The sequence below is a fragment of the Lipotes vexillifer genome, unplaced genomic scaffold (genome assembly GCF_000442215.2).
Source record: "Lipotes vexillifer unplaced genomic scaffold, Lipotes_vexillifer_v1.1 scaffold1062, whole genome shotgun sequence".
Lineage (NCBI taxonomy): Eukaryota > Metazoa > Chordata > Mammalia > Artiodactyla > Lipotidae > Lipotes > Lipotes vexillifer.
The window spans coordinates 49,681-66,630 of NW_006772550.1; the positions used below are offsets into that span (position 1 = coordinate 49,681).

At 37.2% G+C, this 16,950-nt stretch overlaps 1 protein-coding gene across 1 annotated transcript in view; it reads right to left on the reverse strand.

Moving 5' to 3' along the window:
• Positions 1-2,414: 2,414 nt before the first annotated feature.
• Positions 2,415-16,950, reverse strand: part of CCSER2 (coiled-coil serine rich protein 2) — a 44,657-nt gene continuing 30,121 nt past the window's right edge. The window contains 3 exon segments of the mRNA XM_007472307.1: positions 2,415-2,593; positions 2,596-2,816; positions 3,954-5,409. Coding sequence (XP_007472369.1) covers positions 2,537-2,593; positions 2,596-2,816; positions 3,954-5,370 — 1,695 coding nt within the window. The 5' untranslated portion in view covers positions 5,371-5,409 and the 3' untranslated portion in view covers positions 2,415-2,536.

Here is a 16,950-nt window from a genome sequence, read left to right on the forward strand (position 1 = left end):
GTGGTGCCTGTGGAGAAGGACACAAGATTAGGAAATGTCTTTGGTGAGACAAAGGAGGCAATGGAGAGACAAAGGAAAATGAGAACAGGCTAAAGTTCTTTTGGGGTAAGTTAGATATACTATTTTAGAAAAAGGAGAAAGAAGAAACAGAAAAAGTGAGATAATTTAAATAAAAATATAAGATAACAGAGTTAATTCCAAGTATATCAATAAATGCAAACATAAAGGACCAAACTCACCAGTTAAAAACAAAAGACAGACTGTATTTTTTATTTATTTATTTATTTTAAATTTTTTTGCGGTACGCGGGCCTCTCACTGCTGTGGCCTCTCCCGTTGCAGAGTACAGGCTCCGGACGCACAGGCTCAGTGGCCATGGCTCACCGGCTCAGCCACTCCGCAGCATGTGGGATCTTCCCGGACCAGGGCACGAACCCGTGTCCCCTGCATTGGCAGGCGGATTCTCAACCACTGCGCCACCAGGGAAGCCCAGATTGTATTTTTTAAAAAATAATAACCTATTTATTATATATCAAAAGAGCTGATAGTGAAAGGATAGAAAATATATAAATAAAACTGGTAAAATATACTAATTCTGAAAAATAAGAGGCCTTAAGACAAAAAGCATAATGAGGGTTAGAGAGGTTCACTAAACAATGACTGAAAGTCCAATTCACCAAGGAAACAATTCTAAACAGGTACACATGTAACAAAATTAATTTAAAATAGAGAAAAGCAAACAATTGATAGAATTTTAGAGCATAAATGGTAAATCCACTATCACAGTAGATCTTAACACACTCTTTTCAACTTTTACCATCAATTCGCCATCCTTTCTCAGACTATCTTCCTCTTAGATCCGAAGAGAATGACACACAGACACCATTCCATTCCAAAGCACAGAATGAACACTTTTGTAGTCTCCCACCCCATATACACAAGCCAAATGATCAAGGAGGAAATTCATGGATCTTAGAGACTAATGGTCAATTCAAATGTGTACTGAAGTCTTCCAGAGGCTATTTCATCATTTATGTTACAAGAACAGTGAACTGTCTGAAAAATGTCAGGTACTAGGCAGCTGACTGCTGCCATCTACTGGACACAATGATCATTTCAACTTCAATCATATTCGCTTAAAAAGTCCTAGTAAGAGAGCACATAAGGCCCTAAACCGTAATCTTTTCTGAACTTCCTTTATCTAACGAAATAAGAGATGCTGCCTCTAAATTAAGTACGTGTCCTCTCCATGTCTGTGCAATTTAACAAGCCTCTGGTAACAACGTTTATTTTTTTCCAAGTCACAGGTTTATATGAATAAACCTGTGAAAATTACATCACCTGAAGTCTACCTGAAATTTAATATACCACAAAGACTACAAATTTTCCCATACAACTACTGGAAAATTGGTTTTATATACTCAGTAACTACAGGGAATAACTTTAATCACACCAACTATACTTTACTCACATGGCATATAATCCACATTACTTGCAATTTTTCTTAAAATATGCATGTATAAATATATGGTAGGTCCTCTAGTGCTCATTCATATCTGGTGCCCTTGCCTACCAGGCACACAGGAAAATTACACTTCCTGCCCACTCAGCACATAAGATTAGCTCTGGTCAGTATGTTGTGAGTAAAAGTGCCATATACCACCTGCAGGCCACAGCAGTAACTGCATGTGTGAGACCCTCTGGCAGTAACTGCATGCGTGAGATCCTTGTTACCAGAGTGACAAAGGGTCTCAAAAGAGGCCCAAGATCAAAGCAGCTTGGAACACTGAAGACAGTTGCCCTAGAGAGTTGTCCAGACCTACAATAGACATTTTAAGAGTAAAAAATAAACTTTTATTGTGTTAAGTCACTGAGAGTTGGCACTGAGAAAGTTACCTCAGCACAGCCTAGCCCAGGATTTCTCATCAGCAGCACTACTTACATCTTGGGCTGGATAAATCTTTGTTGTGGGTGCTATCCTGTGCATTACAGGATGTTAAGCAGTATCCCGGTGTCTACCCATTAGTTGCCAGCAGCATCCCTCAATGTGACAACCAAAAATGTCTCCAGACATTGCCTTCCCCTACTGACAACCACTAGCCTAGCTTAACCTGAACAGTACAGTGTGTCCATATGAATATGTGTGTGTATTTATTTACATAGAGCTGACCTTTGAAAAACATAGGGTTAGAGGTGCTGACCCTCCGCACAGTTGAAAATCCACGTTTAACTTACCATCGGCCCTCTATATATATACGCTGTTCCTCCATAACCGCATTTCCGCATCCGCAAATTCAACCAACCACAGACTGTGTAGTGTTTTTACTATTGAAAAAGATTCACATATAAGTGGACCCTCATAGTTCAAACCCATGTTATTCAAGGGTCAACTATATTATGAATGTGTATGAGAACATATTTAACTCGTGCTATATTATACAAATATATGCTTTATTATGTATTAAGACCAGGTGTTTTGTAGGCCTTTAAGAGATATGAATTCCCATTTCTCAAACTAGGAAAGTTAGTTCATAAACTTAAAAAATCCAATCAATATCCCAAGTCTCTCTATGGCAAAGTAAACAAAATGTTCCAAAATGGTATATAAATCCATACATACTATGCTGTTCATCTCAGAGGACTCATAGCTCCCAACTGGGTGGACATTTCCAATGGGCTCCAAGCCCTCTTCATCCCACATGTACGTTCCATCAGAGCTATCAGATGGAGAGAGTTCAAATGAAGAACCAGCTCTGTAATCTGTATCTGGTGAAATCAAGTTGTTTCCAGAAGCATGTTTTGAACATTCACTCCTGTCTTCAGTTGATTTTTTAAAAGAGAGGGAAAAAAAAAGTTATTAATTCACAAAAATATAATTATTTCTCAGGTTCAAAAAATATAAGCTTTAATAATTTGATATATTATAGCAAAAAAGTTGGCAAAAAAGTATTCATAACTAGCATCTTCTAAACAATAAAAAAATCAAGATGCAAAATCTTAAAAATAACCTACTGAAATATTTCCCAATAAAGAAAATTCATTGAGCCATCTTTCACTTCTGCAATATTTCTAGAAATGTACATAAAGCCTCATATTCTTTGAATATTTCCTAAGATATTTATTTTTAAGCACTGCCCAGGAAACTCTTTACTCTGTGTATATCATTTAACCTTGCAGTTGACTCCTTATAAGGAGATAACTTGCTCCAGCAGTCACTCCTAACTAGAAGACCCTCAGGCAGTCAAGGGTTTATGCATATCTCCAGGGATAGCCTAGTCCTTCAACCAGACTACATGCCTATACCCAAACCGTCAGTTTGTTCCTTTTTCAGGCCAGATGGGCACAGAGATATATTTTCTCCAGTATTTAGCACCAGGATTACCAAGAATAAGAAGAAATGTTTAACAGGTGCTATCTCACTCTCAATTTAAAAAATTAAGCTCCTCTGAAAGTTTAACTATTAAGTCTACTAAGCAAGAAACCTAACTCTTCCTTTAAAAAAATGAAAATTGCCTAGGATAAAAAAATTCATTAGATTGGACATAACCTATATTAGTCCATTTACCCTTTGGTACAGCTTTACTCTTAACAAATTGTAGTGATCTACTACCCTAAAGGAAGAGATGGTTTAAAACAGGCTGCCACTGACTGGAGGAAGCGGGGAAAAAAAATAATTTTGAAGCAAGCAGGAATAAGCCTGTGTGTGACAAAGAAGAGCAAAGGTAAAATACCATAAGGGAATGAATATTTTTATGGATGTTGTTTTAGCATGAAAAATAGAACAAGGGACAAAAGTCACAAGGAAGGTAAATGTTGCCCCATTCCAATTTTGTCTAGATCCATCCTTCCATGAAATTGTTAGTATCCGGTTATTAATCAGAAGATAATCCTAAGTAGAAATTCAGTTCTATTATCTAGGAGAAAGCAAAAAAAATTAAGGACATTAATATTTACCAGAGACACTTATATCTATCCACTCATCAGTTTTACTGAAGGATTTTTCATTTTCCTTGGGGGAATCAAATATATCCTTTGGTGGTACATTTTCACACTTTTCTTCTTTGAGAGAAATTTCCTCTGGAGTTACTCTAGTTCTGTTGGAATCTTCTATATCTATAAAATCATCACTGAAGTCTTCACTTAAATCATTCTTATCAGAAGATGACAGAGAAGACAATGAAATGTCATCAACATCATCACCCAGGTATCTAATTTTAGCATCATGCTTCATGGTCTGGTCATTTTCTGTTCTATAACTATCATTTTCAATTAGTTCTTGGTCCTTATCCTTAGCTCTGTCCTTAGCCACAAGTGCAGCATCTTCCTCTATACATGTGTCAGCCGGTGAATTTTTATTACCATCAACTGTGATAGTCCCAGAAAACAGAGATCGGCCAGATTTCAGTAGAGAGGGATGAACCATCCTATAACCCAAAGTGGAAGTTACACCCGGGCCATTTGGTAAAGCCAACTTCTTTCCACCAGCAGCATAAGGCCTATTAAATCCATACCTTAAATGTTCATTCCCATTGAGTACTTCCGACTGCCGAGAATTTCTTGTTAGCATACTTGACCTCAGAGGCACTCTAATGGGTAGCTGTTGATTCTGATAAGGCTTTGTAAGATCTGCAGCTCTATTGAAGGAATGTGATCTGGTTATAGATGAAGGTGGAAGGAATGAATTCTGAATGGAATGTGAAAAACTCTGTGATCTAACCATTTTTTCACAAGCAAGAGATTTAATATTATCTAGGGATTGTGCTAAGCTTTCTCCAGAACTGCTTCTGGTGGCACATGAGTTTGCTCTAGGCCTCTGTATGCTACCAGCTGATCGGTTTCCATAAAATCCATTCAACTGCGACTTTGGAGCACTGACTGAAGCATATGAAGTCCTTCCTAATAATGTGCCTTTGGTGAATTTACCCAAATTGGACGGTCCAGACAAAGACTTTTGGTTTAACTCTTCTGCAGATGACACAAACATAGTAGATGTCTTTGCTAACTTTGATGTGAATAAAGAAATACTTTTCAAACCTCCCTTCAACCCATTTTTATCAAACATTCCTTGAGCAGGTGCATGTTTTTCAGGATCAATTTCTTTATCATGTGAACTCTGAGTACCGTTAGGCTCTTCAGGACTTTGTGCACTAAACTGGTATTTATTTGCCGTTCTCCAATTAAATGAATGGGACAATGAACAATCAGAGCCATTATTTTTGATGTAACTTTTGGCATTGCTACTCTTGGAAGTTCCCAATAAATTAACAGGTTTTCCATTTGGCATTGGCTGCAGTGTACTTCTTACAAGTTTTGTTCCATACTTTGGCAACTTGGAACCCAAATTTGTCTTGATTTGTGTTTTTTCTTCCATGAGCTATATGGTGCATTTGTTCTTAAAATTTGACAAAATCTGAGGAGACAAAAAAAGAGATTAAACATTTCTAAATAAGGATAATTACATGGATTATTACATAATATGAATGCATATTCTTAAATAAATGCAGCAAAAAAGAAAAGTTACTCATAATTCCTACAGAACTCTTAATAAATACTGGTTACACTAATTAATAACTTTATGTTAGAAGAAAATAAACATTTTTGTAAACCCTTTTATTAACTTGGGCTATGGATGATGATAGCAAAATCCAGAAATAATAAAATTAGACTATCAAATTTGTATTGAAAAATAACACTTCTACAGCACATCTTCCAATTTCCAATCCAAATGATTTTTTCCATTTTGGGTAATATTATTTCCTTCAAAAATAAAAATGTGACTTTGGTGTTTTGTTTTGTTTTTTCTTTTTTTTGGGTTCGCGGGCCTCTCACTGTTGTGGCCTCTTCCATTGCGGAGCACAGGCTCCGGACGTGCAGGCTCAGCAGCCATGGCTCACGGGCCTAGCCGCTCCGCGGCATGTGGGATCTTCCTGGACAGGGGCATGAACCTGTGTCCCCTGCATCGGCAGGCGGACTCTCAACCACTGTGCCACCAGGGAAGCCCTGTTTTTTTTTTTAAGTGCACTTGCTCTTATAAAAACTGGAATACATTTTAAAACTTTCATTATTAAAGTTACGAGAAGGATGTAGATAAAGAATCCAACAGCACCAAAAAAAATTCTTCTGGCATCAAGGGCTGAAATATCAGCTGTCATTTTAAGCAAATCTCAAAAGAATTTCTATCCAGTAATACAAACATACATTACAGTTAGTGCCAGGGTGAGAAGTATAATGAGTTAATAACATTGATCAATCCATTAATCTCAACCTCTCAAATTTATTTTTTTTAATATTTATTTATTTGGTTGCACCGGGTCTTAAGTCGCAACAGGCAGGCTCCGTAGTTGTGGCATGCGAACTCTTAGCTGCAGCATGCACATGGGATCTAGTTCCCTGACCAGGGATCGAACCTGGGACCCCTGCAGAGGGAGCATGAAGTCTTATCCATTGTACCACCAGGGAAGTCCCTCAAATTATTTTAAAGGTAATAAAAAACAACAAAAAGGTTCAATGAACACAAAAGAGCATAAAAATTAAAAGTGTCCTCTATGTGAGTAACTTTAATAAATTATGTCATCTGATGAGATTACAAAAATGAGATAAAAATATTAAAATGCCCTAACATTAACAAAAATATAATATGGTCACTATATGTTCACTGTGGTTATATAAAAATGTTGTAACACAGGCTTCCCTGGTGGTGCAGTGGTTGAGAGTCCACCTGCCGATGCAGGGGACACGGGTTCGTGCCCCGGTCCGGGAAGATCCCACATGCCATGGAGTGGCTGGGCCCATGAGCCATCACTGCTGAGCCTGCACGTCTGGAGCCTGTGCTCCGCAATGGGAGAGGCCACAACAGTGAGAGGCCCACGTATCACACACACAAAAAAGAGACAGACTAGGGCTACCCTGGTGGCACAGTGGTTGGGAATCTGCCTGCCAATGCAGGGGACAAGGGTTCAAGCCTTGGTCCGGGAAGTTCCCACGTGCCACGGAGCGGCGAAGCCCATGCACCATAACTGCTGAGCCTGAGCACTAGAGCCCACAAGCCACAACTACAGAAGTCCTGTGCCTAGAGCCCGTGCTCCTCAACAAGAGAAGCCACTGCAATGAGAAGCCCGCGCACTGAAACAAAGAGTAGCCTCCGCTCGCCACAACTAGTGAAAGGCCGCGTGCAGACCCCAAAGCAGCCAAAAATAAATAAATTTAATTAATTAATTAATTTTTAAAAAGAGACAGACTATACATACGTGTGTGTGTCATTTTTCAGCCAAAAATCCACCAGCTACAGTTAAACAAGAAAATGCTTAAACTAAAAATCTCTAAACTTTAAAAAGTAGTGGCCAGAAAAAGATTCTGCACAGTGTGATCTGGCTCCTAGCCTGATTACACTGCCTAGAAGCAATAATGAGAAAAATTGGTGAGTTAATAAAACTTGAAAATTTTAATATATAAATATTTTAATATTTTAATAAATATCCTCCGGTTTGGATAGAAAGACCTGCTTTGGCATGCCCTAGAAAAGTCCAGGAGAACATCTTCAGCACAGAAGCTTTAAAACCTAAGCTCAGACAGGCAGAGTGGCCACCAGAACCTGTTGACTTCCAAGGCATTCTTCTGAGTTAAGGAAAGGGTCTGAAGCCCCTAGAAATGTACTACACCCTCGGCAGGATGGAATAAGGCCAGTACAGGACACTTAACAAAATCTAAGGAGACAGGAGAGCCTGGAGCCCCAGAAGAACTCTCCCCCCACCACCACCTTATATCCTTCAACTACAGAGAAGCAGACAGAATAAAACACACTGCTCAAAAGATGTATTGAGGGGGTACAGTAAAAGGAGGAGACAAAATCACAGCTAAGATGAGGATGGCATCAAGGAGAACTCACCCATGTTATATCAGGGCAGATACAAAGTCTTGACTTTGCTATCCAAGTCTTTACCTAGCAAGATATAAAGAAAAGGCCATGCAACTGTATAAACAAGAGGGTGGAAAGAAGAGGAAAGAAAAGAAGAACCTAGTCTGAAAGCAAACATAACACAGGAAAATAAGGAAATCCCCAATGAGTTCTTTGTAACAGAAAACAACCTAATAAGCACATGCATTTAATAAATCAAAAGCTCAAAGACAAAAGGACAAAACAGGTAAGTTGAAAAGAAAAGCTATGGAGCTAAGAAAATCAATTAAGAAAAATGAATTTGAAAAAAAAGCAAGAAAAAGAACCAAACACTGAAAATCAAACTAATGGCAAGAAGAAAAATCATAAGAAAAATCTCCTAAGTATTGAGGAGAAAAACAGAGATACCAAGGCAATCAGATAGAATAAGTAGGACAGAGACTAAACAGAAAGATACTTAGTATCCCTGAAGTAGAATAACTAAACAAATAGAAGAGAAAAAGCAGGTAGACATGATAGAAAATAGCCCTAAAATAAAGGTAAAGAAAATCTACAAAAGGAAAGGAAAAATACAATAAACCACAGATCCAAATACATATCTAAATTAAATTAATAAAACATCAAGGATAAAGAAATAATTCTCTGGGAATGCAGATTGAAAAAAATCATTTTGTAAAGAAAATTTTAAGACTTTTGAATAAGCAAAAAAGATCCTTCTGATGAAATGCTGCAGCTTCTAGGGATAATTTAATCCTACAGGAATTGTCATTGGACTATTTTACCACTCTGTAAAGATAGAGGTTAACATATAGAAAACTAATGGTAAAGCACACAATTCTTGTCTACAGACATGCAAATAAATTCTGCCCATTTCAGTTGACTTCTCTCCACCATGATGGAAGAAGCCAGCTTTGCAAATTCACTTCAATATTCCTGATCTATAAATGTACGTGTCCTTTGCATTCTCCCTTGAACCAGCTATAACATATCTCTGACTCCCTCATTAATGATGAGATAAATAAAACCTTTAACATGTCCATTTGATATCTGAATAAGAGTCATGATTTAATTCTCTTCTAAAATTTATCCTTAGTAGTTTTGGAAATTCCACCACGATACCCAGTGGATTCACCTGACAGAGCTAGGTAACTTCTTTGCCAAAATAGTACATACACCTCACAGGCAGCTCAAGCCCAGACATTTCTTGTCTCCCAGAAGTGAACTAAGAACAGCAATAGAACTTTGTTAACTGTGCTTTCTATTTTAACTTTCCTCTCTTCTAATTTTGTTTTTGTTTTTAGTTTATTTATGGTCAATAAGTTATTCTCTGTTGGTGATAACAATGATTCAGAATTTGATTTTATGGACTGTCATTCAGTGATCTCTGTAAACAAATTAATGGTTTATACAGATCTTTGTTGGGTCAGAGAAAAAGAAGAATCTGATTCATTAGTCACCTGTTCACTTATCTCTTTTGTTTACCTATCTTTTTTTTTTTTTTTTTTTGCAGTACGCGGGCCTCTCACTGTTGTGGCCTCTCCCATTGCGGAGCACAGGCTCCGGCCGCACAGGCTCAGTGGCCATGGCTCACGGGCCCAGCCGCTCCGCAGCATGTGGGATCTTCCCGGACCGGGGCACGAACCCGTGTCCCTGCATTGGCAGGTGGACTCTCAACCACTGCGCCACCAGGGAAGCCCCTCCCTGTTTACCTATCTTGAGCTCAAATCAATTAAGAATTTCATGCCAACCTGGAAGGAGAATAGCTCTTCAGTATCTGGAAAGGTCAGGGTTTGTGTTTGTTAACTCTGTAGCCATGGCTAAAATTGGAGAATTGGGAAAAGATAAGCTCTCTCAGTGTCTGTATGGCTATGTGTCTATTAATTCAAAAAAGTCTTTACCTCTTATTTTGAGTACATAATGCTTTCCTACCCTCAGAGGGTATTAATAAATTAGATTATAAAGTCTCTTTAAAGCAGCTCTGTTCCAACTGGCTTATAGAGATAAATATGCACTATTTTTATAAATTGAATATTACCAAAATTCCCAGAAAATAAGCAAATTGATCTTCTAATATTTTAAATGTGTTATATTTTTTAAAATTATTCTTACAGAAATTAACTCAGAAAGGTTTTAAGAACCAAGTTCATATAATTAAGGTAAATGGCAAACAAAAATAGTTTAATAAAATAGGTTTATCTTCTGCTTTTTTAAACCAATGTTAAGTATAATACAAGCATACATCTTTATTCCATTAGAGTAACTTTCTAAAACATATATAGGCTTACTGATCAAATAAGCCAGCATTACTCACACACAATGTTTAAGACTATGAAAATGTAAAACTGTTTAAATTGAAAGACTATTCTGACAAACCTTTCATTTCAACAGTAATTATGTTTTATAGTATGTCAGCTTACAAATAATTTCCAAGAACTTTAAGGTAACAAAAGCTTAGACTAATATTAAACTGAATTAATCGGTGGATAATCACTGGCTTGCTAGATCATTTCTAAGTAAGAATATTAAAACTTTGGTTACTAAGCATAATTTCAAGTTTATATGCTTTTGCTTCTTGTTATTGTGTGCTACAGAAAGACTCTCTTTGGGATATGTAAATGAACATGTTCGTTTTTGCTACTTTGAGAAATTGTACACTAGATCCCATTTTTATAAAAGTAACATGCCAGATAGATAAATAAACAGACAGACAGACAGAAGATATCACATAGAGATGTGCGTGCACCTATATATTTAAACACACAAACTGTTAATAGTGATTACCATTAGGGAAGTGAGAATTAGGTGAAAAGAAGACTTCTTTTCACCTTTACATCGTTATTGTTTAAATACTTTAAATATGCCCATATTTTTGCCATTTAAAACATGTTAACTAAAAAACTGCATTTAAAAAATTAAAAAAAATTATTCAGTATCAAACAAGACTCTTAAACAGTTTAATCTTACCAAAAAAATTATTTAAAATTAAGTTTACTATTACAGAAAATATACTTAAAAGACATAAAAATAGAAGTTTGGATAAAACACAAAAGAGGATTTTTTTAGTCAACAGACATTATTTTTTCATAAATTACTATTTCAATTTCTCCAGACTTCAACCTCAATTTATTGTTTCACTTATCAATTTTATCTTTTAAATTTTATTCTAAATTCACCATACCCATTCCACAATTCTAGTACTTACCCTCATCTCTTTCTACGTTACTAAAAAGGCTTCCTACGTTATCAAGATTCCGACTCCATTTCTATTCAAACTGTCAAAACAGTTATTCTCTCAAAGCACAGATCTGATCATGTCATTCTATAGATTAAAAACCACGTGTGGCCCAGGAACAACAAAATAAAATCCAAAACCCACTGTACAGAGATCAAGCTTCTCTATTTGCTTCTACCCTATCACTGTAGTACTATACATTCTAGCCAAGATACATTGTCTATCATTCCCCCAAATCCATCATATATTTTGTACCTTCTATGCCTTTGCTAAAGTTGTAAAGACCACCTTGAAGATCCTACCCTCCAAGTCCAAAATCATTACACTCACAAACCTTTCCAGTTAAAATTTTGCATCCTTCTCTATTCCCTTCACACCAATAATAGAGCTGAGTCTGTCTTATAATTGTGTGCATGTTTATTTGACCCATAAGAAAGTATGAGAGCATAAACTGTGCCTGCTATAGGATCACAAATATGACAGATCCTCAACTTTTAAGTAAACTCATAATCTTAGTGCAAATTAATTTAATAAATAGTAAGCCAAGACTGAAAAGTAATTTCATTTTGTGGGCCTGTGACTGATTGGTAGTAGCGGCCTTGAGCAATACGCTGAGGACTCTGAGGTGAAATCTAGACTCTGCAGTAAAGAATCTTGATCAAACAGCAATATCTGCCATGAGCAGGAAAAGGGACAGCATATCCATGCTGGATGACTGCCATCCTCGTTTTCTGATAATGACCTTTACCACAAAACATACTCCACACCTACAAATACTTTCAGGGTGACCATAAGAAAACTGGTAATGATATTAGATATAAGGGTCATTCTGCAAATCATTAAATAACACACATTAAAGATTCTGTCCTCTGGTGAGTCATCTGTGAGTCAGAAAGGCTTTAACATTTCCCTGACAGTCACAAGTAGACTGAGAACAGAACACTCTATTCTTTCACTTCTCTATCCTTCTACTTGACTGTCTGAAATGAGGGTAATATATGTTATCCCCCAAGAACATCTTAAGTATTAATAACTTAGAGGCACAAGATAAGCCCACAAGAAAGACACACTGTTACTACAAAATGTTTAGGGTGCTATCACGTGGGGGGGAGAAAAAAGATTAGAACCTGAATGTACTATTTCCTATCAAGAATATTTACTGATTTCTAAATGCACAAATAACTGCAACATAATTGTTATCAATCATCTTGGACTGTGGTCTTAAAACTAAGCTAATCTGACAGCTCAACTCTATAAAGTTTCCATATTTGCTTATGTTATGAATATTGTCACTTCATTTGTTGATGAGCTACCTTCTGTCTTTAAATATTCATGAAACTTTCTCCTATACTTATTTGTAACTCTGAAGTGAAATAAAACAGACATTGTGAATCTGCTTCATTTTAGTAGCTGTGCTGTCTTTGCTACACTTTACCTGATATGCAGTCGGTTAAGCAATTAAAAACTGCAGTCATGGGCTTCCCTGGTGGCGCAGTGGTTCAGAGTCCACCTGCCGATGCAGGGAACACGGGTTCGTGCCCCGGTCGGGGAGGATCCCACATGCCAAGGAGCGGCTGCGCCCGTGAGCCATGGCCGCTGAGCCTGTGCGTCCGGAGCCTGTGCTCCACAACAGGAGAGGCCACAACAGTGGGAGTCCCGCGTACCGCAAAAAAAAAAAAAAATTGCAGTCAAAAGTCTGAAAAAGTACCTGTTGACTACATCATCTAATGACATAATCTTCTCTGAAATACTTTAACATTGTCTGTGAGCTTTAGTTTAATGCTGAACTAAGAATAATACCTGGTACAGGGCCTGGAAATATCTGAGATTTTGAGTTACTTCCTGTAAGAATAATTTTTTTAAGTATGGCACATTTAAAGTATGGTAGTTCACATTTGAAAGAATTTTCAAAACTACTTATAAATTCTTTTTTTAAAAAATTACAAATAAAAGTTTTTTGCTTTTAAAAGGAATCCACAATTGGATAAGAGGGCAAAAGAAGGAGCAAATATTACTGAGCACTTATATAACAGGTAACATCCTTACCACTTTGTCCCTGTTAATTGTTTAATCTTCCTAATATTATAAGGTGGTAGATTTCATTCTATTTTAAACAGATAAACCAAGATTCAGAAAGGCTAAAACACTTGCCCAAAGTCACAAGTTCATAAATTACTTAAGAGAATTCAGGTTCAACTCTACCTGATTCCAGGATCCAGGCAGACTGCCTTTCTGACAAAGGAATGAAATATTCTGAGAAGTTTACTGATAGCTAGGGACAACAGTGAAGGAAGGAACTGGATAGCTAAGGTTAGAGGAGAAGCATGAAGACTGCAAAGAACCTAGGTATTGATTAAAGAAGTTTTTGCAAAGGAACAAGTAAGAGCTTTCTCTTTTTCAAATCCTTTCCTATCAATTACCTTATCATCTGAGGAACCACCCACTCATATTCTTTATTTTTAGTTTTTCAAATAGCTTTTTAGAAGGTATGAAATGCATACATTTTAGGGATTTTACATAGGCATAAAGTCACTACTGAGTCCAAGAGCAGTTAACTGAACAACAATGCTGATGACTACATGCCCCCTACCAGTCACTTCTTGAAACTTGCTTTCTCATTCAGATAACTACATTTAATTTAAAAAAAAATTTTTTTTTTTTTTTACCTTGTGTTACCCAACCATTTCCCTCATATCCTCTTCTCCCATGTTTTTTCTGGCTGTCATCTATGTCAAGTTGATTCAAAGCCTTGATTATAGAAATTAAATAAGTAAAAATAACACCTTCGAAAGTAAAGGTTTAAAACAATACAACTTCATTCCAGATTCTTCATGGTTTTAAAGAGTGCACACCGAGCTCAACCCAAAACCCCATTTTTTTTTTTTTTTAATCAAGCTGACCTTCTTGTCCTCTAGCTACAATTTTTTACTCGGGCAGGTGGGGATCAAAGCAACTTGTGGAAGTTAGTCTCAAAATGAATTTGTGGTTTAGGAACATTAAATGATGTTATTAAATGCAGATTCAAAGTATATTACTTCCTGAAACTTTAAGTTAAGGAACAAAGAGAATACTAGCAGCTAAAGAACTGGAAGCTCCCCTGGCCAACCACAAAAGCTCTCTCTCCAAATTTAATTATTTAGTTCAGGTAAAACTCAATAACTGCGTAGGGCATTCAAATGAATGTGTACTCCTATTTCTTGTCAACAAGCCAAGAAGGGTTCCTCAGACCACTCCAGGTTTATGTTCCCTTCACTGGAAACCAAGTTCTTTGAGAATACAAACTATGCCTTTCACTCTTCTGTTTCCTCACTGTGGCCCTAGGACATAGGCTCGCACATAATTGGCATTTTATAAATGCAGGTTGAAAGCAAGAAAAGCATATCCCTTAACAGTGATTTTCTGAGAATTTTGTTAGTTTTACCTCTAATCAACAACATAAGCATTTAGGGCTTCCCCGATGGCACAGTGGTTGAGAATCCACCTGCCAATGCAGGGGACACAGGTTTGAGCCCTGGTCCGGGAAGATCCCACATGCCACAGAGCAACTAAGCCCATGCACCACAACTACTGAGCCTGCACTCTAGAGCCCATGAGCCACAACTACTGAGCCCGTGTGCCTAGAGCCCGTGCTCTGCAACAAGAGAAGCCACCGCACCACAATGAAGAGTAGCCCCCCGCTCGCCGCAACTAGAGAAAACCCGCGTGCAGCAACGAAGACCCAATGCAGCCAAAAATAAATAAATTAAAATTTTAAAAAAGCAATAAAAGAATTTATATGTATAAAGCATTACGCAAGTACAAGCTTCTGTTTATAAACTCCTATTTTCCTAGGTAAAACAGGTACCCAAATTCACGATACTGATTTTTTTCCCACCCCTCCACAAACCACACTGGGTTATTAATATTAAACCCAATGAAAAAGCCAGTCTCCTCCCTAGTAGCTTTCTTGCTTAAGAATTTATTCTAATTTGGAATCTCGTTCCCTATTCATACCCATGGCACCTAACTCTTTAAGTTTTTTCCAAGAAACCTACAACTTATGGCATAAAACATTATTTAAAAAAAATAAATTACAGGGGCTTCCCTGGTGGCACAGTGGTTGAGAAACTTCCTGCTAATGCAGGGGACACAGGTTCGAGCCCTGGTCTGGGAAGATCCCACATGCCGCAGAGCAACTGGGCCCGTGAGCCGTAACTACTGAGCCTGCGCGTCTGGAACCTGTGCTCCGCAACAAGAGAGGCTGCAATAGTGAGAGGCCCGCACATCGCGATGAAGAGTGGCCCCCGCTTGCCACAATTAGTGAAAGCCCTCCCACAGAAACGAAGACCCAACACAGCAAAAATAAGTTAATTAATTAATTTTTTTAAAAAGTCTCCATTCTTAAAAAAGAAAATTACAAAAGAAATGGGACATGACACAATCTCAGTCTGACTGTGCTCTTTATATGTTCTTTGTGTGATTTAATTACAAAGTATTTTAGATAATTACTCTGCAACTTTTAATTGAACTGGGATACTCATATTTTAACATTTTTAAAAAGCAAAAATCCTTAAACTAGTTAACAGCATTTAATCAGTCCCCAGAGGTATTGGCACTGAGAATCTTATTGATTTTGTAAAAATCAGAGTGATTAAAGTTGATCATGATGTAAGGCATAAGGACCACTGAATATAAGAGCAATCTTACTGTGCTTAGGCCTATCACAATTCAACTTCTTCCTCTGCAGGGAAGCCCCACTTAATTCACTGCATACCTCAAATTACTGTAATACTCTTTTATTAAGCATCTATGAGACAAGATCCTAAAAAATAAACAAGGTAGGATATAATGCCTGCCAGGAGAAGCTTATTATGATCTGGCAAAGGAAGGAATGTTTTCATCATGGTCATGACTTAGAATACATTAATTCAGTCATCAAACATGTATTGAAAGCCTTGAAGACATTTATTGAAAGATTTATTACAAATCAGGCTCTGTGCTAGAGGATGTGGATACAACAGACACTCCAATACAGAGAAAAAGACATATAGACAAGAAAAGGGCAATTAAGTGCTATAATTGCTAAAGGAGAGTATACGGGGTAGTACATGAGGGTACAAAAAAGAAAGTACTTAATGGGAGAAGGGGATTTCATGGCTTCATAGAGGAAGCCAATGCTTGGGTTGGGTCCAAATGGTAAATAGTAAATAATAATAAAGAAAATGTGAGAAGCAATACAGCCTAAGTAAAGAGTATAAACAAAAGCACAGAACCAACATGGCACATTCAGGAAACTGTTATTAATTAAATAAGGGTAGTGAACAGGGTTCAAAGAAATGTTGCAGGAAACGAGAGAAGTTCAATGGAAAAATACAGCCTGTGAAAGGCCTTAAATGCCATACTAAGAAATTTGAACTTTACTACAGGCAGTAAGGAAGCCAAAGGGTTTTAAGTCAGAAAACAATGACCTGACCTGAATTTTGAAAACTGACCCTGATTTCAGAATGAAGGATGGACCAGAGGAAGAAAGGTAGATAGGTTAAGAGGTTTTAACATGAAAATGATGGCAAGGGTTGTAGCAAAAAGGTTAGAGAAAAGATACAAATACAAAAGATATTAGCAATACTGAATCTTGAGAATTTCATCATAACAGTGGACACAAAATGAGAGCACAATATTTAATAAATAAATGGATGAATAACTGACTGACTGATTAGGTGTAGGAGATGGAAGTGGATAACTGATTGACTAATTAGATGTAGAAAGGAGAAAGGGTTCATGATTCCAGGCCTGACTGGACAAAGGGTGGTGCCTTTAATTGAGGGCAAACATTATGTCTAGGGAAA